The sequence below is a fragment of the Macaca mulatta genome, chromosome 12 (genome assembly GCF_049350105.2).
Source record: "Macaca mulatta isolate MMU2019108-1 chromosome 12, T2T-MMU8v2.0, whole genome shotgun sequence".
Classification (NCBI taxonomy): domain Eukaryota; kingdom Metazoa; phylum Chordata; class Mammalia; order Primates; family Cercopithecidae; genus Macaca; species Macaca mulatta.
Window position 1 is genome coordinate 124,244,719 of NC_133417.1, and position 23,809 is coordinate 124,268,527.

At 53.8% G+C, this 23,809-nt stretch overlaps 2 protein-coding genes and 1 non-coding gene across 3 annotated transcripts in view; all 3 read right to left on the reverse strand.

The window, feature by feature from the left end:
* Positions 1-382: 382 nt before the first annotated feature.
* Positions 383-1,925, reverse strand: LOC144333495 (uncharacterized). Its single transcript, XM_077957667.1, has one exon. The coding sequence runs from the start codon at positions 969-971 to the stop codon at positions 513-515; it is 459 nt and encodes a 152-aa protein (XP_077813793.1). The 5' UTR covers positions 972-1,925; the 3' UTR covers positions 383-512.
* Positions 719-782, reverse strand: MIR375 (microRNA mir-375). The gene has a single exon (NR_032498.1). It is a non-coding gene; the product is annotated as a microRNA mir-375 (primary transcript).
* The window catches only part of CFAP65 (cilia and flagella associated protein 65), a 38,466-nt gene continuing 16,577 nt past the window's right edge, over positions 1,921-23,809 (reverse strand). Inside the window, exons 15-33 of the mRNA XM_028831128.2 lie at positions 22,855-23,013; positions 22,479-22,629; positions 21,851-21,979; positions 20,199-20,412; positions 19,744-19,872; positions 13,043-13,219; positions 12,700-12,766; positions 12,440-12,550; positions 9,992-10,183; positions 9,733-9,891; positions 9,128-9,271; positions 8,407-8,520; positions 8,107-8,214; positions 5,515-5,559; positions 5,086-5,288; positions 4,499-4,627; positions 3,037-3,543; positions 2,215-2,352; positions 1,921-2,101 (exon numbers count right to left, since the gene is read on the reverse strand). Coding sequence (XP_028686961.2) covers positions 2,017-2,101; positions 2,215-2,352; positions 3,037-3,543; positions 4,499-4,627; positions 5,086-5,288; positions 5,515-5,559; positions 8,107-8,214; positions 8,407-8,520; positions 9,128-9,271; positions 9,733-9,891; positions 9,992-10,183; positions 12,440-12,550; positions 12,700-12,766; positions 13,043-13,219; positions 19,744-19,872; positions 20,199-20,412; positions 21,851-21,979; positions 22,479-22,629; positions 22,855-23,013 — 2,961 coding nt within the window. The 3' untranslated portion in view covers positions 1,921-2,016. The remainder of the gene's footprint in view (positions 2,102-2,214; positions 2,353-3,036; positions 3,544-4,498; positions 4,628-5,085; positions 5,289-5,514; positions 5,560-8,106; positions 8,215-8,406; positions 8,521-9,127; positions 9,272-9,732; positions 9,892-9,991; positions 10,184-12,439; positions 12,551-12,699; positions 12,767-13,042; positions 13,220-19,743; positions 19,873-20,198; positions 20,413-21,850; positions 21,980-22,478; positions 22,630-22,854; positions 23,014-23,809) is intronic.

Consider the following 23,809-nt stretch of genomic DNA (forward strand, 5'->3'; position numbering starts at 1 on the left):
GGAAGTGAGGACGTGGGATTCTGAGGTTTGAGGAAGGTGGTGAACGGCTGTGCCTGGGGGCTTGTCCTTTTCAGTCAGTCTGACTGTCACAGACGTGGTTAGACTGAAAGAGGGACCAAGGAGGTGTCAGGGAGTGACATCTCAGGATGTCAGCAGCACCAAAGAGATCCTAGGAGTGGATTTGAGGTTCCATGAAGGCCCTCAGCTTCCCCCGCCCAGATTTTCCACGCATCAGCCTTGGCTCCAACTCCGTGAGGGCCTCCATCTTCCCCAGCATGGCCAGGAGCCCAAGAACTTGGACAGGAGGCTGGGGAAGCCCTAGCCCTTGCGGGAGGCCAGACCAATCGTTCACTGAGCAAATGGGAAAACCAAGAGGCCGGGAAATGACTTGCCCAAGGCCACAGAAGTCGCGGGGACAGAGGCGGACTAGAATCCGGGTTTCCACCTCCAGAAGGGTTTCTGTTCTGGGCCACGGCCCCCTTCGCCACCCGCTGGAGCCGGCTCAGCCCGTATTACGACGCAGAATGGAGCCTGGCAGCCCAGAAGCTGCGGGCAGGGCAAGGCAGGGCGGGTGGGGCCGGATGGGAGCCGGATCTCCACTTGAGCGGCGCACAGCCTCTCCCACCCGTATGGTGGCGATGGCGGTGGCGGTGGCGGCGGCAGGTGCCTGCGTGGCGATCAGGCCGGGCCCCCGGGCTGGTGCTGAGAGGCCGCCCCTGCCTCACGCGAGCCGAACGAACAAAACGCTCAGGTCCGGTTTGTGCGAGGGGCTCGTCGCGGGGCGGGAGCGGAGGGCCCGGGGCCTGGCGGTCGCCCTCGGTGATCTCCTGGTCCTGGTCTTCCGCGAGCGCAGTGCTGCACAGCGCCCCGCTAGCCTCCGCCCTCACCTGAGCGCATCTGCGGCTGACACGTCGGCGGCCGCGGCGGCCACCGCAGGTGCGCACCTGGCCCGCCCCTCCCTTCCCAGCCATCCTCCGCTTGGCTTTCCTGGCCCCTCTGCCCGGCCCAGCCTAGCTTGGCTTCGTCCCCAGCCCACGCCTTGGAGCTTGTCCCGGAGCCCGGGCTCAGTATGCTCTTATACTGCCTGTTCAGTCCCCGCCCCCAGACACACACACTCACACCTGTCCAGGCGCCCGTTTGCTCGGGGCAAATATTGACTCATGGAGGCGGAGCCCCCCCGTCCCTCCCCCGCTCCGGCTCTGAGACCGGAGCTTCTCCGAGGCCTTGGTGGCGGGGGCGGAGGGGAGGGTGCTGGGGACCTGGGCGCCTCTGGAACAACACCAGATGTCACTTTTCCACCCACCTGCCTCTGGGAGGGAGGAGCCGAGAAGCAGAGGACAGAAGCTCCCAGGCGGGGGTTAGGAGGAACCGAGAGGTGGGTATCCATCCTCGTCCGAGGACTGATTCACAGTGGGAGTCGCTTAGCAGGGTCTGTGGCCCGAAATCCAGTGGTGACCTCGACCCGCCCCAGCCTAATTCCTGGCCCTCCGCGGCGTGCCTCTGTTCTCCTTCCTCCCCAGCCTCTTGGGCTCTTGGAGCTCGCCAAATGCTAAGGGGTTGGCCCTGGGGGTGCCGAGCCTCAGAGCAGGCGCGGCGCGGAAACGCGAGGGGTGGCCCTGCCCTGTGGACACCTGCTTCGCTGGCCAGGCCTGGCACTCAGTTACTGTGCACCAAGCTACGCTGGGGCAAAGGCCAGCCAGGCCCCGCCGGGAGCGCCCTCCACTGGCCAGACCCGGTCCAGCGGCCGGCAGCTAGCGGCAAGGTCTCAGTCCAGCTGCAGTGCGGGCGGCGAGTGCAACCTCCCGGGCCCTAAGTTCCCGCCGCACCTCTGCAGTCAGCCCAGGCTGCTCCCTGCCATCCTTCCCTCTCAAAGCGTGCGCGCACGTTTCCCCCTCGTCGGGGAAATAAAGTCAAGGTAGATATAGAAAAAAGACTAGATGCTTTTACTGGCGGGGTGGCGGAGAGGGGGCCAGGCATGACCTAAGGCGGCATGTCGGAGAGGCTGGGCGCGGGCATCTACAGAAGGTCGGTAGGAAGTGGCATCACCGGGTGGAGTACCTCTGCTTGCTGCGTCGGCAGCAGCGTGTCCGGGGTCAGAATCCTGGAAGACAAAAAGTCCCAAGTAGGGGTGGGGACAAGGCTTAGGGAAGAGCCTGCCTGCCCCCCTCGCCCCTCCGGCGCGGTCTGCACGGCCGCTGGCCCCGGCGCCCCTACCTGGGCACACAGAGCGGTGGCAGGGCGATGACGCGTGGCCGCGAGGTGAGCACCACCTCCCCGCGGCTCGCTTCCACCAGGATGTTCTGGATCATGTTCTCCAGCAGCGCCTCCTGCAGGTTGGTGAAGGCCGGGAGCCTGCGACGGGGCGGGGGCTAGCATGAGCGTGGCCGCAGTGACCGCGCGCCTCCTCGCTCGCCTGTCCGTGCGGTACAGTGTGCCGCGAGCTCTACAGAGATTCCCATTCGACTCCCTTCATCCACTACAGTATGGGCCATCCTTGTTTCAATGTTACAGACGTTCCAAGTGTGGCTAAAAGATTCCAAGTTGCCAAATATGCTGCTGGTTTAAGGGGTGGGATTCAAACCCAGGCAATGTAGTAGGCATCTCAGGGTCAAGTTTGGAGAAAGGTAGGGAAGTGATGAGAGGGCGCAGAAGGGACTGGGTGGGGCCTAGGGAATCCCTACAAGGACATAAATCATCTGTAGGGCAGCCCCAGTGGGAAGTCCCACCTGCAAGACAGGTGGTCCTTTTCTGGCTCTAGAAGCCCATTTACAAGACTTTGCAGACTATAACAATTCTCCTGGTAGTCATGCCTTGGTAAATGTCAACAACCAGTTCTCAGAGAAAAAGGAATGAAGTTCAGTGTTGGTGCTCAGCTGATACTCCCGCAGAGGCCTTAAGCTACCAACATGACCTCACTAAGCACTGAGTGAGGATGAAATGTGCATACAGGCAGCGGCTGTCCTTGGCATCCCATTGCCTCCTAGGAGCCTTCTGCACTTCGCCTCCTCCCATCCTCACTGGGGCCTGGCTGCTCACCTTCTGATGGCCTCCTTCTCGTCCTGTTCTTGCTCCTCCTTCACCATGACTTTCAGCTGCTGTTGCCACTGCCATCGAATGGACTCCTGGGACTCAGGCTGTGGTGTGGGCCTCATCCCTGCCCAGCTCACTTTCTCCTCCTTCTCATCCCTCTCCTCCTCCTTCTCTATCTCTTCCTTGCCCAAATCCTCCTCCTCTTCTGTCTCCTCTTCTTCCTCCTCTTCCTCCTCCAACTCCTCTTCTTCCTCTTCACCCTTCTCCTCCTCCTCCCCTTCTTCTTTCTTCCCCAACCCTGGATCGTGCTCTGGTCTGTCTTCCTTCGGCTGCTTGCCCTTCCCATCCTCCCAGCTGCTGGAGGGTAGAGGCAGGATTGGCATTAAGTACAGGCTGTTTTTCTGGTCCCTGAACTTAGCTGACGGCTCATTCCAGAACTGGCAGAAGTACGGCACCTGCTCCACCAGGCTTTGGTCCACAGCCTCATGGAAGTTCTTGTCTTCCAGCAGGCCCCTAGGTGGCAAGGAGAAGGAGAAGGCCCTTGCTGAGGGGCCCTGAAGCCCCTGGGGAGGCCTGGCTTAAGAGCTAGGTGCTAGGTGGGAAAGGGGCTGCTAGGTGGGGAGAGGGGAGCCCTCGGTCAGTTGTTCCTCCTGTCCCTTCTTTCAAGGAAGACATCTTTGAGCCTCATGAACTTTTAGAAGCAAGCATAGTATGGTGGAGGCAGGGCAGGTCAGATTCACACACATACTGGGCAGGAACCCTGGGGAGACAGTGAACTGGCTCCAGACTCATCTGCCAACCCTGGAAAGGGGCAGAACTCAGGACACAGACCTGAGAATCCCTCCAGCCAGCTCCATCAGAGCCCCACTGTCCTGAGGTGGGTGGGTCGGGGGGACAGTGGCAGGATCTTGCAAAGAAGTTCTGTTTCTTTTTTTCTTCTCTCTCTCTTTCATTTTTTCTCTTTCTCTTTCTCTCCTCTCTTTCTCTCTTTCTTTCTCTCTCTCTTTTCTTTCTCTCTTTCTTTCTTTCTTTCTTTGTTTTTCTTTTCTTTTCTTTTTTTGAGACAAGGTCTTGCTGTCTCCCAGGCTGGAGTAGAGTGGTGTGATCATGGCTCACTGCAGCCTCAACATCCCAGTTAATCAAGCTAATTAATGGTCTCAAGCTATCCTTGCACCTCAGCCTCCCAAGTAGCTGGGACTACAGGCATGCACCACCATGTCCAGCTAATTTTTGTATTTTTTGTAGAGATGGGGTCTTGCTATGTTGCCCAGGCTGGTCTCAAACTCTTGGGCTCAAGCCATCCTCCCACTTCTGCCTCCCAAAGTGTTGGAATTACAGGCAAGAACCTCCGTGCCCCACCAAGTTCTATTTCTCAAGAAAGGAAGAATGCTGGAATGTAAGGGGCTCTGGCTGAATGTGCTGAAGGGATGAGAAAGTGGCAGTGAGGGCCCAGGGTGTAAGCTGGTACCTGATGATGGTGGTGAGAATGTCAACCAGGAGCTGCTTCTTCTGCTTGGAGACAGGGCCCCACTTGTTAGGGGATTTTCCCTCGGAAGTCTCTGACTCTTCCCTGGGGGCCTTCCTCTTTGGCAGCTCCCTGTGGCAGCCATGACATTCTGAGTGGCCTGGGCAAGCCACCATGCTGGGGTTGGGGGCACAAGCTGTGGTGGTAGCTGCCCAGTGATGAGGACACAGATGAGTTTGAGGCACTCCCAGCCTTAATCCAAATGTAGTGCTACTGGGCTCAGAGAACCAAGCTCAAACCCTCAGAGTAGCACAGGAGCTAGAGAGACTCCCAGTTGGAAAAAGAAGGAACAAAGAGGGGCAGGGGGTGCCTAGGTGTGTTCTCCAGGGGGGCTCTGGCTGTTTCGTCCCCCTTTCAAAAGGGCCTAAGTGGTAATGGGGCATCCTGGGCCCAGAGGCACTCAGTGAGTCCCACTGCCACTGCCCATGCTCCACCCCTCACCATGGGTTGGGTCTGGGCAGCCCCTGCTCTGGAGTGGAAGAGGAGACAGAGAGAAGAGGAAGGTGACTGCTGCCTTTCCATGAGCTTACCGGTGCAAAAAGTGGCAGGGAAACTCTGAGAAGAAGTTAGCCAGAAAATAGTCGGTGGCATGGGCTCGGGCGGTAAGGCCCAGGCAGAGCATGCCTGGAGAGGGTGGCTGGGGGCAGGGCCAGGACATCTCCTCCTTTGGGGTCTGCAGTTTCCAGCTGGCGGGCCGGCTGACAGACTGCTGGTTCTTGATGGGAGGCAGCGTCTTTGGGAAGGGAGGGACATGGATGACAAGGTTTTGGGCACTGTACCCACATCACCAATGGGGTCCTTGACCTAGTTCCCCATCACATAAGCGTGTGGCCCCACTCATTGGCACTTTCATCCCTCCTTTCTGGGAGGCTGGTCCAGGGGTCGGAGGTCTCTCTGGGAGAAAGCAAGGACCCTCCCAAGTTGTTCCGAGAAGATGGGTCTGGGGCTCGCTGCCTCACCTTGTACTTCCTCACAGGTTCACAGGCTGTGCAGCATGTTCTCTTCTGTGGAAGAAGAGAGATCCTTGCTTAAGATGCAAGAGGCCCAGCCGGAGGCAGTGCCTCATGCCTGTAATTCCAGCACTTTGGGAGGCCAAGGCGGTCGGATCACCTGAGGTCAGAAGTTCCAGACCCGCCTGGCCAACATGGAGAAAGCCCGTCTCTACTAAAAATACAAAAATTAGCCAGATGCAGTGGCACGTGCCCGTAGTCTCAGCTACTCAGGAGGCTGAGGCTGGAGAATCGCTTGAACCTGGGAGGCGGAGGCTGCAGTGAGCCAAGATGGCGCCACTGCACTCCAGCCTGGGCAACACAACGAGACTCTGTCTCAGAAAAAAAAAAAAAAAAAGAAGATGTGAGAGGCCTAAAGAGACTCCCCCACTTTGATCCTCTCGCTGCCCTCTTGGTCCTGCCCAATTCCCTGTCACATTTTCCTCTAGAACCTTCCCTAGAGAAGTGCTGCCTGTAGACCAGGAAATTCCGGTTTCTTGAGTGAAGTGAATGCCATCAAATGTAGGTGGGCAGCTCCAAGGGTGCTTGCCCTGGTGCCCTGGAGCTCTGTGGTTCGGTGAGATGAGAAATCAGTCTCCCTCATTAAGATTTAATTCAGAAATTCCTTCTCTCATGCCCCCAAGGAGAGTTGTTTTTTTCTTTTTTTTTTTTTTTTTTTTTTTTAAAGACAGGGTCTCACTCTGTCACCCAGGTTGGAGTTCAGTGGCCCCATCATAGCTCACTGCAGCCTCGAACTCCTGCATTCAAGAGATTCTCCCAACTCAGCCTCCCAAGTAGCTGGGACTACAGTTGTGAGCCACCACACCAGCTAATTTTTAAAAATGTATTTCTGTAGATGCAGGGTCTCACTATGTTGTCCAAGGCTGGTCTTGATCTCCTAGGCTCAAGCAATCCTCATGCCTTGGCCACCCAAAGCACTAGGATTACAGGTATGAGCCACGGCGCCTGGCCTTAGGAAGTAATTCGTATCCACAGTGGGGCCACAGCTTCAGAGGGGAGCAGTGACTCCCTGTGGGTTCAGTGTGGCAGACACCAAGGTGACCGAGGAGCAAGAATACCAGAGGTCATTCTTGAAAGAGGTCATTCTTGAAAGAAGTCATTCAAGAAAGGCTGTGAAATTAGGGGAGGAACCAAGACAAAGTGCTGTCTCGTGTTTATTGTCGGACCCTCCCCCTCCCAAAATACATACTAATAGCTCCCATTCAGTGAGCACTTCCTGGGTGCCAGGCACTGTTCTAGGCACTTTACTGGTATTAACTTATTTAATCCTCACAACAATGTTACAAACCAGATATCTCACTCACATTAAAAAATATTTTTAGACTTTTATCTTTTTTTTTTGAGACAGAGTCTCACTCTGTCTCCCAGGCTGGAGTGCAGTGGTATGATCTCTGCTCACTGCAACCTCCGCCTCCCGGATTCAAGTGATTCTTGTGCCTCAGCCTCCCAAACAGCTGGGATTACAGGAAACTGCCACCACTGCCAGCTAATTTTTGTATTTTTAGTAGAGACAGGGTTTCACCATGTTGGTCAGCCTGGTCTCGAACTCCTGACCTCAAGTGATCTACCTGCTTTGGCCTCCCAAAGTGCTGAGATTACAGGTGTGAGCCACCATATCCAGCCTAGGCTTTTATCTTTAACCTTTTTAATATGGAAAATTTCAAATGTATACAAAAGTGGAGGGGATGCTACAAAGAACTCTCCATTGCCCATTGCCCAGCTTCAATAACTAGCACCTCATAGCCAGTCTGGTCCAAGCTGTGCCCCACCTCTGGATTATATTGAAGCAAATCCCAGATGTAATAGTACCCACCCCTACTTCTTACAGCTGAAGGTACTGAGACATTACATAGGTTGGCTGAGATCACAAAGCTAGAAATCATTAACTCCAGGAATGAAACCTGGGCAATCTGTTTCCAGAGCCTGCCCTTGAAGCCACAGTGTCTTCCATCAGAAGGTGAACTCTAGGCTGGACACAGTGGCTCATGCCTGTAATCTCAGCACTTTGGGAGGCCGAGGTGATCAGATCACCTAAGGTCAGGAGTTCGAGACCAGCCTGGCCAACATGGTGAAACCCTATCTCTATTAAAAATACAAAAATTAGTTTCTAGTGGTGGGCGCCTGTAGTCCCAGCTACTCGGGAGGCTGAGGCAGGAAAATTGCTTGAACCTGGGAGGTGGAGGTTGCAGTGAGCCACTGCACCCTAGCCTGGGTGACAGAGTGAGACTCTGTCTCAAAAGAAAAAAAAGAAGAAGGTGAGCTCTGCTTGTCTCCCCTGAATCCCCAGCGTGCAGCACACAGTAGCCACTCATTAAATGCTGGCTACATGAGGCAGGGAATGGACAGCCAGCCTTCTCTATCCAGAGAGCCTCTCCGGATGGCTGTGGAGATGCTAAGCTGAGTCTAGTGAATGGAATCTAATCTCTTAGGGAAGGCTGGCTGGTTTGGCCTGGAAGGCCACCTTGGCCCACTACCTCTGCCCCCTCTGGTAAGGCCAGTCAGAAAGATCTGGGTGTTTGAGATCTACTCAGCCCTTCTCACCTTCACTTTCCTGTCGGTGATGGTAAACTCCACTTCCTGCCGCACCTTCTCATCCTTCCACTCCTGCAGCTCCTCGTGATACTGCCTCATGAGCTGCTGTGGGTACAGCTATGGCCCAGGACAGAGAAAGAGAAGGCCAAGGTCTGGAGCTTGCCCTGGGCCTTTGCTGTAGGCCCTCTCCCTTCCAAGGGCTGACTTCCGCCTTTTGCTGGGGTCTGGGGATCTCACAGTCCATCTCACCCCACCCCAGCATTGGAAGCCATGCCTCCATCCCACCTTACCCCTGGGGCTGGTTCCTACCTTGCAAATCAGGTCTACACTGTAGAAGCTGGCATGCACAGAGGCCCTCAAGGTCACCACAAATGGGACCGTCTCTTCAGGAGCCACCACCCCTATCATGGGACTCACGGACACCTGTTGATTTGGGGAAGGAGTCTCTGGAGATTCACAGGGTTGCAATTGGATAGGATGGCATGGAATAGGATGGGATGAGATGGGACAGGGTAAGATGAGATGGGACAAGATGGGATGGGATGGGATGGGACAAGATGGAATGGGATGGGATGAGATGGAGTTGGGTGGGATGGAGTGGGATGGGATGGGGTGGGATGGGATGGGATGGGATGAGGTGGGATGTACTAGGATGGAGTGGGGTGGGATGGGTTGGGATGGGATGGGATGGTGCGGTGTGAGATGAGGTGGGATGGAGTGGGGTGGGGTGGGATGGAGTGGGGTGGGATAGGATGGGATGGGATGGTGTGGGGTGGGATGAGGTGGGATGGAGTGGAGTGGGGTGGGGTGGGATGGAGTGGGATGGAGTGGAGTGGGATGGGATGGGATGGGATGGAGTGGGGTGGGATGAGGTGGGATGGAGTGGGGTGGGATGAGGTGGGATGGAGTGGGGTGGGATGGGATGGGATGGAGTGGGGTGGTATGGGATGGGGTTGTATGGGATGGGGTCAGGTGGGATTGCATGTGTCCAGAGTTCTGATGGAGGTTCAAGGGCTCAGGGGACTCTCACCTCCCCAAAATCTAGAGGACTTGGCTGCCAGGAGAAGGCAATTTCCTCGTTCTTGGAGATGTTGTTGAGGAAGAGCAGGCGGCTGCACTTGCTCTGCACAGGGATGTTTCCCAGGGAAATATGGGACTGGGACAGGAAGACATTCTGTGGGTGGAGAGTAGAGGTAAAGAAATAAGAACTGGCCAGGTGCGGTGGCTCATGCCTGTAAGCCCAGCACTTTAGGTGGCCAAGGCGGGCAGATCACGAGGTCAGAAAATCAAGACCACTGGGCCTGGCCCTCTTGACACTGTTCAACACCCCCACTCCTGTGCCATCTTTTAACATCCTCATCCCAGATAAGAGGGTGGGATGCAGGGCCCTGTGGCAGGTGGAGCGGCTTGAGCAGAAACACCTGTGGGCACTAGGTGGCAGGGTAGGCCTCTCATGGAGCCGGTGCCACCTCCTGAATCTGGAGGAGGGTGAGTTCCAAGGCCTCATCTCAGACTCTGTCCTTCCTCAACTACATCTCATGTCCCTCCCAGCCTCCCCATTGTTCTGTCCTGGCCATCCTGGGCTCTGAGGCTCTTCCCCAAGGCCTCAGGCCTTCCCAGTTCCCCTTTCCCCACCTGTCCAGGCACCACCAGCCTAGAGTGTATGGAACTGTTGTCCCACGAGGAGATGTTGTGGAATGGGGCTGTGTCCCCCATCATATGGGGGTCGTAGCCCACTCCCTGGAAGTGGATGAGGGCCGAGTTCCATCCCAGGATGTGTATGGGCACGTCCACCTGGGGAGTTAGGAGGGTTGGAGTAGGGACTGGTCAGAGGGAGGCCTGCTGAGGAAGCCAGCACCACCCCACCTCCCACATCATCCAGGCTGCTGCCCACCATGTAGGTCTTGGCCTCGATAGGTGAGAAGATCCACAAGACCCGTGCAGTGGTACCTGGCTGGATCTCCCCTTTGGGGTTGAGGCAGCAGAAGATGGGGTGATCAAAATTTTTTTCCTGAACCTGTGACAGGACATCGGTCTGGACCTCATATGTCACAGGCACTGAGCTACCATTATACAGCTCATAAATCTGCAGGGGGCAGGAATAGGAAAATTGCCACATCAGTTCAGGACTGCAAACCAGAAAGCCTGTGCCCACTGTGGGAGCACAGGCTGATCTCCATGATGTCACCCTTTGAGTCTGTGAGCTCCTCTAAAGATCTCTGATTTCTCGTGTGGCTTGATTACCCAAGAAGTATTTAACTGTATGTTCAGCTGGTGACATTTTAGGATAATCTGTAATCTTATTTGTAAAGGAGCAGCTTATTTTATTTGTCTTCAATTTAACTTCATCAAGTTTTGTTTGTTTGTTTGTTTTTGTTTTTGTTTTTGTTTTGAGACAAGGTCTCACTTTGTCACCCAGGCTGGAATGCAGTGGCATAATCATGGCTCACTGCCGCCTCGACCTCCTGGGCTCAAGCAATCTTTCTACCTCAGCCTGCCAAGTAGTTAGGACCACAGGCGTGCACCACCACACACAGCTGCTTCAAAAAAATATATTTTTTTTAGAGATGGGGTCTCACTATGTTGGTTAGGCTGGTCTTGAACTCGTGGCCTCAAGCAATCCTCCCACCTCTGCCTCCCACACTGCTGGGATTACAGGATGAGCCACTGCGCCTGGCCGAGGGAGTTCTGCTTAAAGGCAAGTAAGGGGGCGGAAAGGTCTGAAGGACCAAAGACCAACTCCAAAGGTTGAGAATCATAGAATGTCCTAGAAGAAACCAGATATCTTCTGGTCCAATCCTTCCTTTTAGAGATGAGAAAATTGAAGCCAGAGAGAATAGAGTCCATCTGGATTCAGTCCTGGCCCCTTTTCCCCTTTCTGAGCACTCACTCCTGAACGTGCTGACTCTATTTCTGTAGCCTGGACCACCCTTTGAGCTCCAGACCTGGTACTATGGGTTGAATGCTTGTGTCCCCACAAAATCCATATGTTGAAACCTAATCCTCCATAGAGTAGTATTAAGAGATGATCAGGAGATGATTCAGCCACAGGGGCAGAGCCCTCATGAGTGGAATTAGTGCCCTTATAAAAGAGGCCTGTGGAAGCTCGTTTGCCCCCTCCACCATGTGAGGACACAGCAAGAAGCCACCGAACCAGGAAGTGGGCCCCCACCAGACACTAGACCTGCCCATGCCTTGATCTTGGGCTTCCCAGCCTTTTTAATTACGATAAATTATAATAAATTAAATTACAATAAATTATAATAAATTTTCTGGTCTTTATAAGCCACCCAATCTATGGTAACTTGTTTTAGCAGCCAGAATGGACTAAGACACTTGGTGTCCACCTTCTACCTGACAAGCCCTCTTGGTTGTCTCATTAGCATCTCAAACTTGGCCAGAACCAAACTCTTCATTCTAAAGCCTATTCCTGCTCCCAGTTTATCTCCTTTTAGCAAATGGCACTACATATTCCCAGTAGCTCAAACCAGCTTCACTGTCACAGCTCCTGCTGGGAAGCCAGAGGGTTAGTGGGTGTCCACAGAAGTGAACAGAGTTGGGGATAGGAAACTCCCCTCTAGATCCAGGAAGCCCATTCCTTGGCCTCTAGGCTGAATGGCTGGAGGCCCCTGCTCAGAAACACTTGGGCTTCTAAATGATTAGAAATTGCACAGCTGTGAAATGTTTGGGAAAATATTATGTCCCCCTCTTGGAGATGACCAATGTACATTTCCAGAGCAAGGAAACTGTATTGCCGTCAATCAGTAAAGAAAGAAAGGTCTAAACGTTCCCAAGTTCTTCACATTCCAGAAGGACATCCTTTTTGGAGCAGTGATTTTCACACTATGGCTAAGCCCTACTGGTGAGCACATCTAAATCAATGTTGTGGGTCATGTCCAGCATTTTAAAAACTGGACAGAATAGAATAAAAAAGAAAATATCAGTATACTTTGCATGTAGTAGTATAATTATCAATTTGTGATACTTCCACTTTGGTTGTATGTTTACATATATACTGGGGTATAAGCATATATAACATCAAATATATTAGTATGGTTCATGGTCAAAGAAGTTTGAAGAACATTTTGCTAAAGGAAAAAAAAATCCTCATCTTTTAATTGGAACTGGACCTGGCAAAGGGCTTAGCACCAGGCACGAGGACACTGCAGCCTCTCCCCTCAAGTCTCTCCCAGTTGCCCAGTCTGGGGGTTCAACCTGCTGGCCCAGCCCCTCAAGTGCTTCCAGACAGCCATGTCTTTGTTACTCTTTCAAGGGCTGACACTCATACCTAGAGACCAACACCTAGGCCTTCTTGGTCAACAGGACAACGTGGAACACTGACCTGCCGTGGGGGTAGTGTGTCACCAATGGGAACAGGAATGAACTGGTGGGTAGTAGAGGTGAAGTGCACATACTTCTGCTCCGGCTTCACTGTCACACCTATGAAATTTAGCTGGAAATAAAAGTTCCCCAGGAGGAACTGACACAGCCAGCGGAGATTTGGACCCCAGCTCCCCAGGAGAACACAGCTCCCTGCTCCTGTCCAGCCAGCCCCGTCCTCCAGCCTGAAACCAGGGCAGGGCCAGGGTTCTGGGGCCTCACCAGGATCTCCCGGCCATGGGACACCTTGAAGAGCACTGGGAGGTGATCAGTACCGATGAACAGGTGGCTAGAAAGAAAAGTCTGGGAGTGAGTTCTGGAGCCCTGGTACAAGAAAGAGAGCAAATGGACATGACATTTCTGTGGCTTTGAGCTGGCCAGCCCCTGGGAGCAACTCGCCCTTGAGTTGGGATGGGGCAAGAAGGAAACTAGACCTCCCCTGCAGGTGAGAAGCTGGTCCTCCCAGGGAATGGCCATTTGGGGTGCCCTGGAGTCACACAATGAAAGGCCAGGGGTAGGGGTCTCTATGACTGGAAGTGCAAGGGACTTGGGAGGTGGGGAACACCTGTATTTTAACTCCACCATCTGCTCCTGCCCAGGACTCAGGCTCCCAGCCTTGGGGCTGATGGAGAAGATGCAATTGTCCTGCACGCGCATCTGGTGGAGCTCAGTGGAATTCAACTCTGCTTGCTCTGCCCAGAGCTCCACGTCAATCCGCTGGTCACTTGGAAAGAGGAAGGCCCTGGGAGACGGATGCAAAGCCATACAAAGAACTGGTCAGGCAGAACAGAGAGGCAGGGGCTCTGAGACCCCGACGGGCAGGTGGAGGCTTCTTCCATGACTCCCACACTTCATGCTCCATTTGGCAAACTGTCCCATGTGTGTCTGAGCAAATGTGGCTGTTGTGGATTCTCATTTAATAATGGCCCCAAAACCCAGGAACAGACACAGGGCCATGGCAACTCAAGAAGTGAAGAGTGGGGCTCCCACTGTGGGTGCCAGGAGTCAAGGTGTTGCTTGAATATGGGGGCCACTTTGAGCTGGCCATGAACCCTTCTGTGACAAAGCTCTTGGGAAAGGGCCATTTGGGACACCTAGGAAGGCTGGCACCACCAACTAGCAGGCCCAGGGAGTGGGGTGTCCAGGTCAACTTGGGCACAGGGTGGAGAACAGATGCCCCAGGAGGGCTGGCACTCTTGAAACAGAAGCAAGTCTGTGCACAGAGTTAATGTCCCTGACATGCCTAGGACTGCAGTAAAGTAGATAATGCACCTTAAGTAGCTGACAAAACTAGTGACAAAGGGGTCCTGAGGTCACAATCTGAAAGGAGAACCCATTTCACTCTTGGAGATGGTACAGAACTGGTTTCAGCTACAAACCGGGTGGAGGATACGACAGGGAGCATCCAGAAAACGAAAAGAAAGTGCACAACACACACCTGAGAGAAAGTGCGCAATGCACACCTGAGAGAAAGCACACAACGCACACCTGAGAGGAAGCGCAACACACACCTGAGCGGAAGCGTGCAACGCACACCTGAGAGGAAGCGCGCAATGCACCCCTGAGGAGAATGTGCACACACACACCTGAGGAGAATGTGCGCAACACACACCTGAGAAGAAGCGCGCAACACACACCTGAGAGAAAGCATGCAACACACACCTGAGGAGAATGCACACAACACACACCTGAGAGAGCACGCCACACACACTTGAGGAGAATGCACGCAACACACACCTAGGAGGATGTGCACAACACACGCCTGAGGAGAATGTGCGCAACACACACCTGAGGAGAATGTGCACAACACATGCCTGAGGAGAATGTGCAAAACACACGCCTGAGGAGAATGCGTGCAATATACACCTGAGAGAAAGCACACAACACACACCTGAGAGGAAGTGCGCAACACACACCTGAGAGAAAGTGCGCAACACATACCTGAGGAGAATGCGTGCAACACACACCTGAGGAGAATGCGTGCAACACACACCTGAGAGGAAGTGCGCAACACATACCTGAGAGAAAGCGCGCAACACACACCTGAGGAGAATGCGTGCAACACACACCTGAGGAGAATGCGTGCAACACACACCTGAGGAGAATGCGCGCAACACACACCTGAGGAGAATGTGTGCAACACACACCTGAGGAGAATGCGTGCAATATACACCTGAGAGAAAGCACACAACACACACCTGAGAGGAAGTGCGCAACACACACCTGAGAGAAAGTGCACAGCACACAAGTGACAAGAATGCGCACAACACACACCTGAGAGAAAGTACGCAACACTCATCTGAGAGAAAGCACGCAACACACATCTGAGCAGAAGCGCACACCGCACACCTGAGAGGACGTGCACAACGCACACCTGAGGAGGATGTGCACAACACACACTTGAGAGAAAGCGCACAATGCACACCTGAGAGAAAGTGCACAACACACACCTGAGGAGAATGCGCACAACACACACCTGAGAGAAAGTGCACAACACACACTTGAGGAGAATGCGCACAACACACGCCTGAGGAGAACACATGCAACACACACCTGAGAGGAAGCATGCAATGCACACCTGAGAGGAAGCATGCAATGCACACCTGAGAGGAAGTGCACAACACACACCTGAGAGAAAGCGTGCAACACACACCTGAGGAGAATGTGCACAACACACACCTGAGGAGAATGTGTGCAACACACACCTGAGGAGAATGCGTGCAATATACACCTGAGAGAAAGCATGCAACACACACCTGAGAGGAAATGCGCAACACACACCTGAGGAGAATGCATGCAATATACACCTGAGAGCACGCAGCACATATCTGAGAGAAAGCACGCAACACACACCTGAGAGAAAGTGCACAGCACACAAGTGACAAGAATGTGCACAACACACACCTGAGAGGAAGCGCACAATGCACACCTGAGAGAAAGCACTCAATGCACACCTGAGAGAAAGTACGCAACACACATCTGAGAGAAAGCACGCAACACACATCTGAGAGAAAGTACACAACACACATCTGAGAGAAAGCACGCAACACACATCTGAGCAGAAGCGCACACCGCACACCTGAGAGGACGTGCGCAACACACACCTGAGGAGAATGTGCACAACACACACCTGAGGAGAATGTGCACAACACACACCTGAGAGAAAGCGCACAACACACACCTGAGGAGAATGCATGCAACGCACACCTGAGAGAAAGCGCACAACACACACCTGAGGAGAATGGGCACAACACACCTGAGAGAAAGCACACAACACACACTTGAGGAGAATGAGCACAACACACACCCGAGGAGAATGCGCGCAACACACACCTGAGAGGAAGTGCACAACACACACCTGAGGAGAATGCATGCAACGCACACCTGAGAGAAAGCGCACAACACACACCTGAGGAGAATGGGCACAACACACCTGAGAGAAAGCACACAACACACACTTGAGGAGAATGAGCACAACACACACCCGAGGAGAATGCGCGCAACACACACCTGAGAGGAAGTGCACAACACACACCTGAAAGAAGGCATGCAACACACACCTGAGAGAAAGCACACAACGCACATCTGAGAGAAAAAGCTCACAACATACACCTGAGAGAAAACACGCAACACGCACCTGAAACAAAGCATGTAATGCACACCTGAGAGAAAGCGTGCAACATGCACCTGGAAGCCTCAGTAAGAGTCAGGGAGGCCTAAGTCCAAACCCTCAGAAGGAACCAGTCTTAAATTTTTTCACATCTGAAGCATGAAGAATAGTAACATTCAACACTGGTAAGTTTAGAAAGAACAGACTCAAACACAGGTGGATGGAGAGGGAACTGCTCAGCCTCTTGGATGGAATTTTAGCAGCATATGCCCTTTGACCCAGAAGTCTCTGTTTGGGAAACCAATTCGTAGGAACAAAAGCACATATGTGTGCATGCACATATATACACGGATGCCTATCACCACTTTCTTTGTAGTGGTCGTGAAAAAAAAGCAGCTGGGAACAATTAGAGTTTCCAATAAAGGAGTGATTTAACGATTTAAAGTCCACCCATATTATGGCATATTATACAGCTATTTAAAAGAATGCGTTAGATATATGTATTGATCTAAAGGAGATGTTACTGATATAATGCTGAATGAAAGCATCACTATTCCTGAAAGTAACAGGTATAGTATTGGGCTATGACTGTAAAAATAAGAAAGAGAACCACTCTGTAAATGTGTGCATGTCTGTGTGTTGTGCAAATGCTGAGTGTGAAAGGCACATTCCGAATCCGCATCACCCTAGCAGCTGGTCTTGGAGAGGGGACTGCGGAGCTTCTTACTTTTTTCCCATAGCTCCTATGTTGTCTGCCTTGTTACAAGTGAGTAAACCACTGTTGTCATTTTACTGGGGATATTGAGCAGTGGTAAAATTGGAAACCTTGCTAGTTTGGAGTCCTTTAATATTTCAGCCTCTCCTTTGTCCTCACTGCCTTCTGCCCTGGTCCATTCTTTTTTTTTTTTTTTTTTTTTTGAGACAGTCTCACTCTGTCACCCAGGCTAGAGTGCAGTGGTGTGATCTCGGCTCACTGCAACCTCCACCTCTCAGGTTTCAGCAGTTCTCCTGCCTCAGCCTCCTGAGTAGCTGGGATTACAGGTGTGCACCAGCACATCTGGCTAATTTTTGTATTTTTAGTAGAAACAGAGTTTCACCATGTTGGCCAGGCTGGTCTCAAACTCCCGACCTCAAGTGATCTTCCCACCTTGGCCACCCAAAGTGCTGGGATTACAGGCATGAGCCACCGTGCCTGGCCCAGCCTCCCTCCTAAATAATTCCAACCCCTTTCCCTTCCAGCCCTCTAGTGTGGGCTTCTACGCCATCTTGCATCCCTCTATCTGGAGGACCACAACAGCCTCCCAACCTGTCCCCTTGCCTCAAGCTGCTAATCCATTCTCCTCCAGTGTGACAGGTCTTGAAAGCTGATCCTGTCTTTGCTCCTAACTTCCCGATGCCCATCCCACGATGTCCTCAGGAAGAAGTCCAAACTCTCTGAAGGAGGATTCCAAGGCCCTGCACATCCTGGCCCCTGCCTGCCTCCCCAGTCTCATTTGAGACTCTCCACTCTCTCCCACTCGCTGCTCCAGCCACGCATTGTACACACCAGGCCCTCTGTCTGGAAGGCGCTTCACAGCCTTTCTGCCTTTTGCGCCAGGCTGTAGGTCTAGCTTAGTTGTAGCTTTCCGTAGGAAGCCCTTCTGAAATGCTGCACCTCCTTCACAGCGCATATGAGCCTGCAACAGGAGGCTAGTCTGCCGCACCTGGAAGGAAGGGACTAGGCCCATCCCCATTTCTATCCTGAAGACCAGCCCAGAGCCTGCATCTAGGAAGCTCGCAGTAAAGGTGTGGCCAATGAATTAAAGACTGCATGAGTGAACAAATGCCGTTAACCAGCATATTTGACATCTGAAAAGAATCTCCCCTTAAATGCAAGACCCTACAAAGGCCAGGGCCAGATAAAGCAGAGGCGCGAAGGGGAGAAGGTGTGGAGGGAGTGGGGCGGCTGCATGGTTCCCTGCTTCCCCTGGAGCTCCCCCTCCCACGTGGGGTTCCTGCCTGCTGCTGCCTCCTGGCTCTCTCTGACAGGCCTTGGCAGGAATAAAACTCTCCATCTGTTCTTTATGAGCTCAGAAGAGACGGACTAGAATTTTCAGAAATAGCCTTCTAAGAAATTGAAAGGAAATACAACAACACAAAAAGCATAGGAGAGTCAATCTACTTAGAATCCTGGAAGAGGCACGGACTGCCTTCCTGCTCCTCAGATGATCTCCTGATGGATGGGCCCCGCTGGCTGGGCATGCTGCCTGGGTTTCCCCCGCCTCTGTTTCCAGCAGCCTGGACCCTCTCCACAAAGAGCGTGAGTTGGTTGCTCCTACACAAACACCGGCGTGCGGTCCCCTCCAGGACACAGGCCAACATTGCTTTTTCTGCCCCCACCCCTCTCCCTGGAGCCCTGTAGGGCCTGGCTCCGGGCCCATTCAAAGAGCCCAGTGAATGGCAGGTCTGGAGCTCAAGGCAGTCCCTGGCCTTCCCCACCAGGCTGGCAGCTGTGCCAAGCTTCCCAGTCATTCAGGGCTGGGAGCCCTCAGTTACTCACAGTTCTGGCCCTTCTCAGACAGGAGCCCCCTAAAGAGCCAGTTTCCCCATCTTCCTCCACCATGGAGGAGAAAGGGGACAGTCAGAGAGTGAGGGGCCGCTAGTGCCCCCCCGATGATGCAGACCCCACCCCTTTCACCCCACATTCCCCAAGGCTCTCTCTGCTCAGGCCAGCGAGTTCCTGATCACAGAAGCCCCACCTACATATTTTCATTCTCCCCCACTCACTGCCACGCCCTGGCCAGACCCCTGGATCTGTCTCCCAAGTCTGACCCAGATGGAGACACTTTTTTTTTCACCTCTCTTTAGCCAAGCAAAGTTGGAAGTCATCAAAAGGGAGTTTACTAGGAAACCAAGGCACATGGTGGAGGGAGGAAAAGTCCAGGCACGGAAGCAGGATGTTTGCTGGGCACGAGTTCTGAGCCCCTGGGGGAGAAAAGCCCCTCAGACAGGACCCTCAGGGGCAGCTCTGTCCCCGGCAGCAGATCTCTGTCCTTCCCCATCAGAGACCCTCAACTTGCTCCCATTCAGGCCCAGCCTGCACGAAGCTGGGGCTGTGTCAGGTGGGCCCCAGCACCGAGCCAGTGCATACTATGTAGAAGCAACTCAGCCTTCTTGCTGACTAACTGGGGTAGGCAAGGGCTCTGGACCGGACAAATCCAGCTTTGAACCTGGCTCTGTCCATTCACGGCTGAATGGTCTTTGCTGAGTCCTTAACCTTGCTGACCCTCAGCCTCTCTGTCTATGAAAGAGTCTAGAGAAGAGGAGTTTCCCACAGGACTGGAGGAGAAGAGGCTTGTAAAGCGCAGGTCCTGGTGTGCAGCAGATACCCAGCAAATGCGTCTCATTTGTTACGCTATTAAGGCCACTATGCCCAGGCTCCATCAGGGCAGTCCCACCACTTCTGAGCCTATCACCACGTCTCAGCTGGTGACAGGTCCCAGGTCCTGCTGGCAACCCCAGTCACACCCTGGCCTCCACAGCCGTCAGTGAGGGACCCACTCTTCACTGACAGCAAGCAGCCAGGCCACCACTGGCAAGAGAGTGCAGCTCTTGTTCTCCTTCAGCCTCTAGGCACTTGTCTCCCAGGCCCCCCAGTGGCCCCCTTCAAACCATACCAGTCCAGGGGCACCACTCCGTTGTTCTTCAGGGCCAGGAATACCACGGAAGGTGGGGCCTTGAATGGTGCGGCCCCGAAATTGAAGTCAAGCCTTAAAGGGGTGAGGATGCGGGGGATCTGGCTCATGCTGTGTGGAACAGAGAAAGGAGCTCAGAGATGGGGATGGGGCCAGAGCAGGGCCCTCCCAGGGATGGCTGGCTTGGGCTCTCCCCTCCCTCCAGGTGGGAACTGGAGAATCTGGGACTCAGGGACAAGGATGGGCTGGCTCTTCAGACCTCAAGCCAATTCCTCCCTTCCCTGGGCCCCTCCAGGGATGGGCAAGAACTGGAGAGCTCTTCCCTCAAAGAGATGGGAAACAGCTTCCTTGTTCTGGGGGTCTGGGCAGAAAGTTCCATGAACAACCCTAGATAGGCCCTGCCCCCAGCCCCCACCCGCACCCCAGGCTCAGCTCACCTGTGCCGGGTGGGCACCTTGTAGGTGAGCTCACAGGGGGTGGGGTCACGCTCCAAGTAACTGTTAAGTAGGTCCAGAGAGAAGAGGCGCCACAGGTGCTTCCGGGTGATACCCTCGGCACTGCCCATGGAGCTGACATCCAGGATGGAAAGCAAGGGGTACACGGCCACCAGGGAGACACAACACAGCTCCTGCTTCTCCCCAGCCTTGTTATCTGGGGAGAGGGGTGAGGAAGAGAGAAGTGGGCTTGCCTCCCACCCTCCCTGGAGGGGGCATGCAGGCCAAAGGGGCAGGAGTCCTGGGCAGTTGGCAGGACCCTCATCAGGAGCAGTGGACCCCTCTTGGGCTCTAGGGCATTTCCAACAACAGCCAGCCCTTGTCTGACACTTTCTGGGTACTGGGCATTGTCCTCGGTGCCTTATACACATGCCTGCACTTAATGTGCGCCGTGATTTGTTTTCAAACTATTTTGTTTAATAACAGCTTTATTTAGACATCATTATATACTGGGTAACTTACCCTTTTAACACATATGATTCAGTGTTTTTGTTTGTTTGTTTGTTTTGTATATTCACAGAGTTGTGCAACCATCACCACTATCTAATTTTAGAAAATTTTTGTCATCCCAAAAAGAAGCCTAGTACCAATTAGCCATCCCTCCCCATTCACCCTCCCCAGGCAACTGCTAATCTACTTTCTGTCTCCCTCTATCTATTCTGGACATTTCATATAAATGAAATTATTCAATATGTGGCTTTTTGTGACTGGCTTCTTTCACTTAGCTTAATGTTTTCAAAGTTCATGCAAGTGGTGGCAGGTATTGTGACTTCGCTTCCCTTTTCTGGCCTGTGTGACATTATTATCCCCATTTTTATTTATTTATTTCATTTCATTTCATTTTTGAGATAGGGTCTCACTGTGTTGCCAGGCTGGAGAGCAGTGGCACAATCACAGCTTACTCACTGCAACCTTTACCTCCTGGGCTCAAGCAATCCTCCTGCCTCAGCCTCCCAAGTAGCTAGGACTACAGGTGCATGCTACCACACCCAGCTAATACTTTTATTTTTGTAGAGATGGGGTCTTGCTATGTTGCCCAGGCTGGTCTCGAACTCCTGGCCTCAACCAATCCTCCCACCTGGGCTTCCCAAAGTGCTGGGATTACAGGTGTGAGCCACCATGCCCAGCTTATTATCCCCATTTGAGACATTGAAACTGAGCACAGGGAGGTGAAGCAACTCGTTAAGATTACAAGTGCTGGAGCCAGGATCCAGGTCCAGAGCCTCTGGCCCCAGTCCACACTCTTAATTTCCTTTCTATGCTGCCCTAGACTCCTTCCAACCTGCCTAGGGCAGGCTAGTAAGAACTCCATTTTACAGAGAAGGAAGATGACGTCCAGGGAGGCTTGGGAGCTAAGATTCCACAGTAAGTCAGCACAGCTCCTAACTGCATTGGGCATACGCACATATGGACACTCATCTGGACAGACACATCTGGTGTGTGGCATTTATGCCAGACGCCAAAGGCACACTCCAGCACACCCCACTCACCCTGCCAGCTCTGCCTGACGCTTGGCATCCACTGCCTCACACAGCCCTCCCCTTTCATCCTGCACTTCCCTGGCCCTGACTCTCTATGCTAGGCGGTCTAGGTACCTCTGTGGGAAAGGAGAGAGTAGCTGATGGTCCAGGAGTACTGGGACTGGTGCTTGGGACAGGCAGTCAGGCAGATGGTGTCCTGGGACCGGGGTGGCATGCTCCCCTCTGTTCGGTCCAGCTGCAGAGCTGCTCAGGGATGATACCGGTGGGTCAGTGGGTAGAGGAGGCCCAGCCTCTCCTCCTGCTCCTTTGCAGATACCCTCCCCTGGGCACCAGGGGAGGACAGCAGGCCCTGAGGCTGGAAACAGGGACTGGAGCCCCTCCTCCCAGCCTGGGTCAGAGGGACCACACCCAACTTTGTGTCACTGGCACCTGCTAAGCACTTTTCCCCACCTAGCAGCCCTGTGAGGTAGGCGCCTCCTGTGGCCCCTTTTAACCGATGAGGAAGCTGAGGCTCAGAGGTGGGGTCTCGCTATGTTGCCCAGGCTAGAGGGCAGTGGCTCTTCACAGTTGTGATCATAGTGCACTGTAGCATGGAACTCCTGGGCTCAAGCAATACTCCCATCTCAGCTTCTTGAACAGCTGGGACTACAGTCACATGCCAATGTGCCCAGCAGGTTAACTGATCTTAACCAGTACCTCCTCTCACCTCCCCTGGCCCCAGTCCCAGCTCAGGCCCAAGTACCGAGTGGGTGGTTGTCAACGGCCTCAGGGCTGCCCTGCTCCAGGTAGAGGCGGTAATAGAGGGTGCAGTTGCCATCATTCAGGAGGACAAGGAACCTGGACTGCTTGCTGTTCACCAGCACATTCCCAAAGGCCAGCTGCTTTTCCTTTGCCTGGAGGCCACAGTCAGCCAGCCACGAGTGGGGGCTCCTCTAGGCCCACAGCCCCACCCTCCCAGCCCCATTTTCAGAGCATCCCTCAAGGAAGAGCAAGTTTGGGGTGTCCAGGGCAGAGGGCTCCTATCCCCTGCCCTCTTGAGGTGAGGTTCCCTGGGGCCTTCCCTCCCACATGTCCGGGCCCCTCCCCCAGCCCCCTCCTGCCAGAGCCCTCCCACTCACTGAGAGGCTGCTGGTGAGCCCCACGCCCACCAGCCGGAGCATGTAGTGGGTGGTGGCAGCGGGGTTGGCATTTGGCGACAGGCCAGCTTCCCAGACCCACATGCCCACTTGGAACAGGTACTTGGTCTCCTCCAAAGGGCTGAAGGTCCACGTCAGCGTCTGGGGTCACAGAAATGATCCCTGCAGTGGCCTGCAGAAGCCCCTCCATGGGTACCCGGCCATCCAAGGCTCCACTGCAGGGCATCATGCTATTGGCAGCCCTTTCTCAGAATCTACTGTGTGCCAGGCATTGTACACGGCACATGCATGGAGTCTCCCCAAGCCCCTCGATCCTATATCCCCACAGGGTCAGTAGCATTATTTCCATGCCTCATTTTCTGATGAGAAACTGGAGGTTCAGCGAAGTGGGGTCCCTTGCCCAGGGTCAGACAGTAGTGAGGGTGGGAGCAGGATGTCAACACTCCAGGCCAACTCCACAGGCTATGAGGCCTCTTGTCCCCCCCAAGGGACTGTCCCCCGGGCTCTTACAGATGCCTCTGCTGGTGCTTCTTGTCCCAAGTTTGGCCTCCCCAGCCCATCTGTAAGGCTCTAGACTAGGGACAGGAATCTGCTATTTTGAATCCCAGCCAGCACCCCCGCTATGACTACAGTCCCCTTCCTCACCCTCACTGGTGGCTGGCCATTTGGGCCCAAATCCAGCTGCTGCAACCCACCCTCCCAGTGACCTCCCAGCTTTGGGGACCATGGATGGGGAGGTGACATGCCCCTCGGCCCTGGCATCAGAAACACTGGTTCTAGTCCCAGCCCTGCACGGCCTAACTTATGCTCTTAGTAAATGGCTGCCCCACCAAGCCTCAATGATTTGTAAAATGGTAGGGGGATGGTGAGAGTAATATTAACATCTTGTCACCAGGTGGGGGAGGTTACTGTGGATGGAATAGGGGGTGCACTTGGC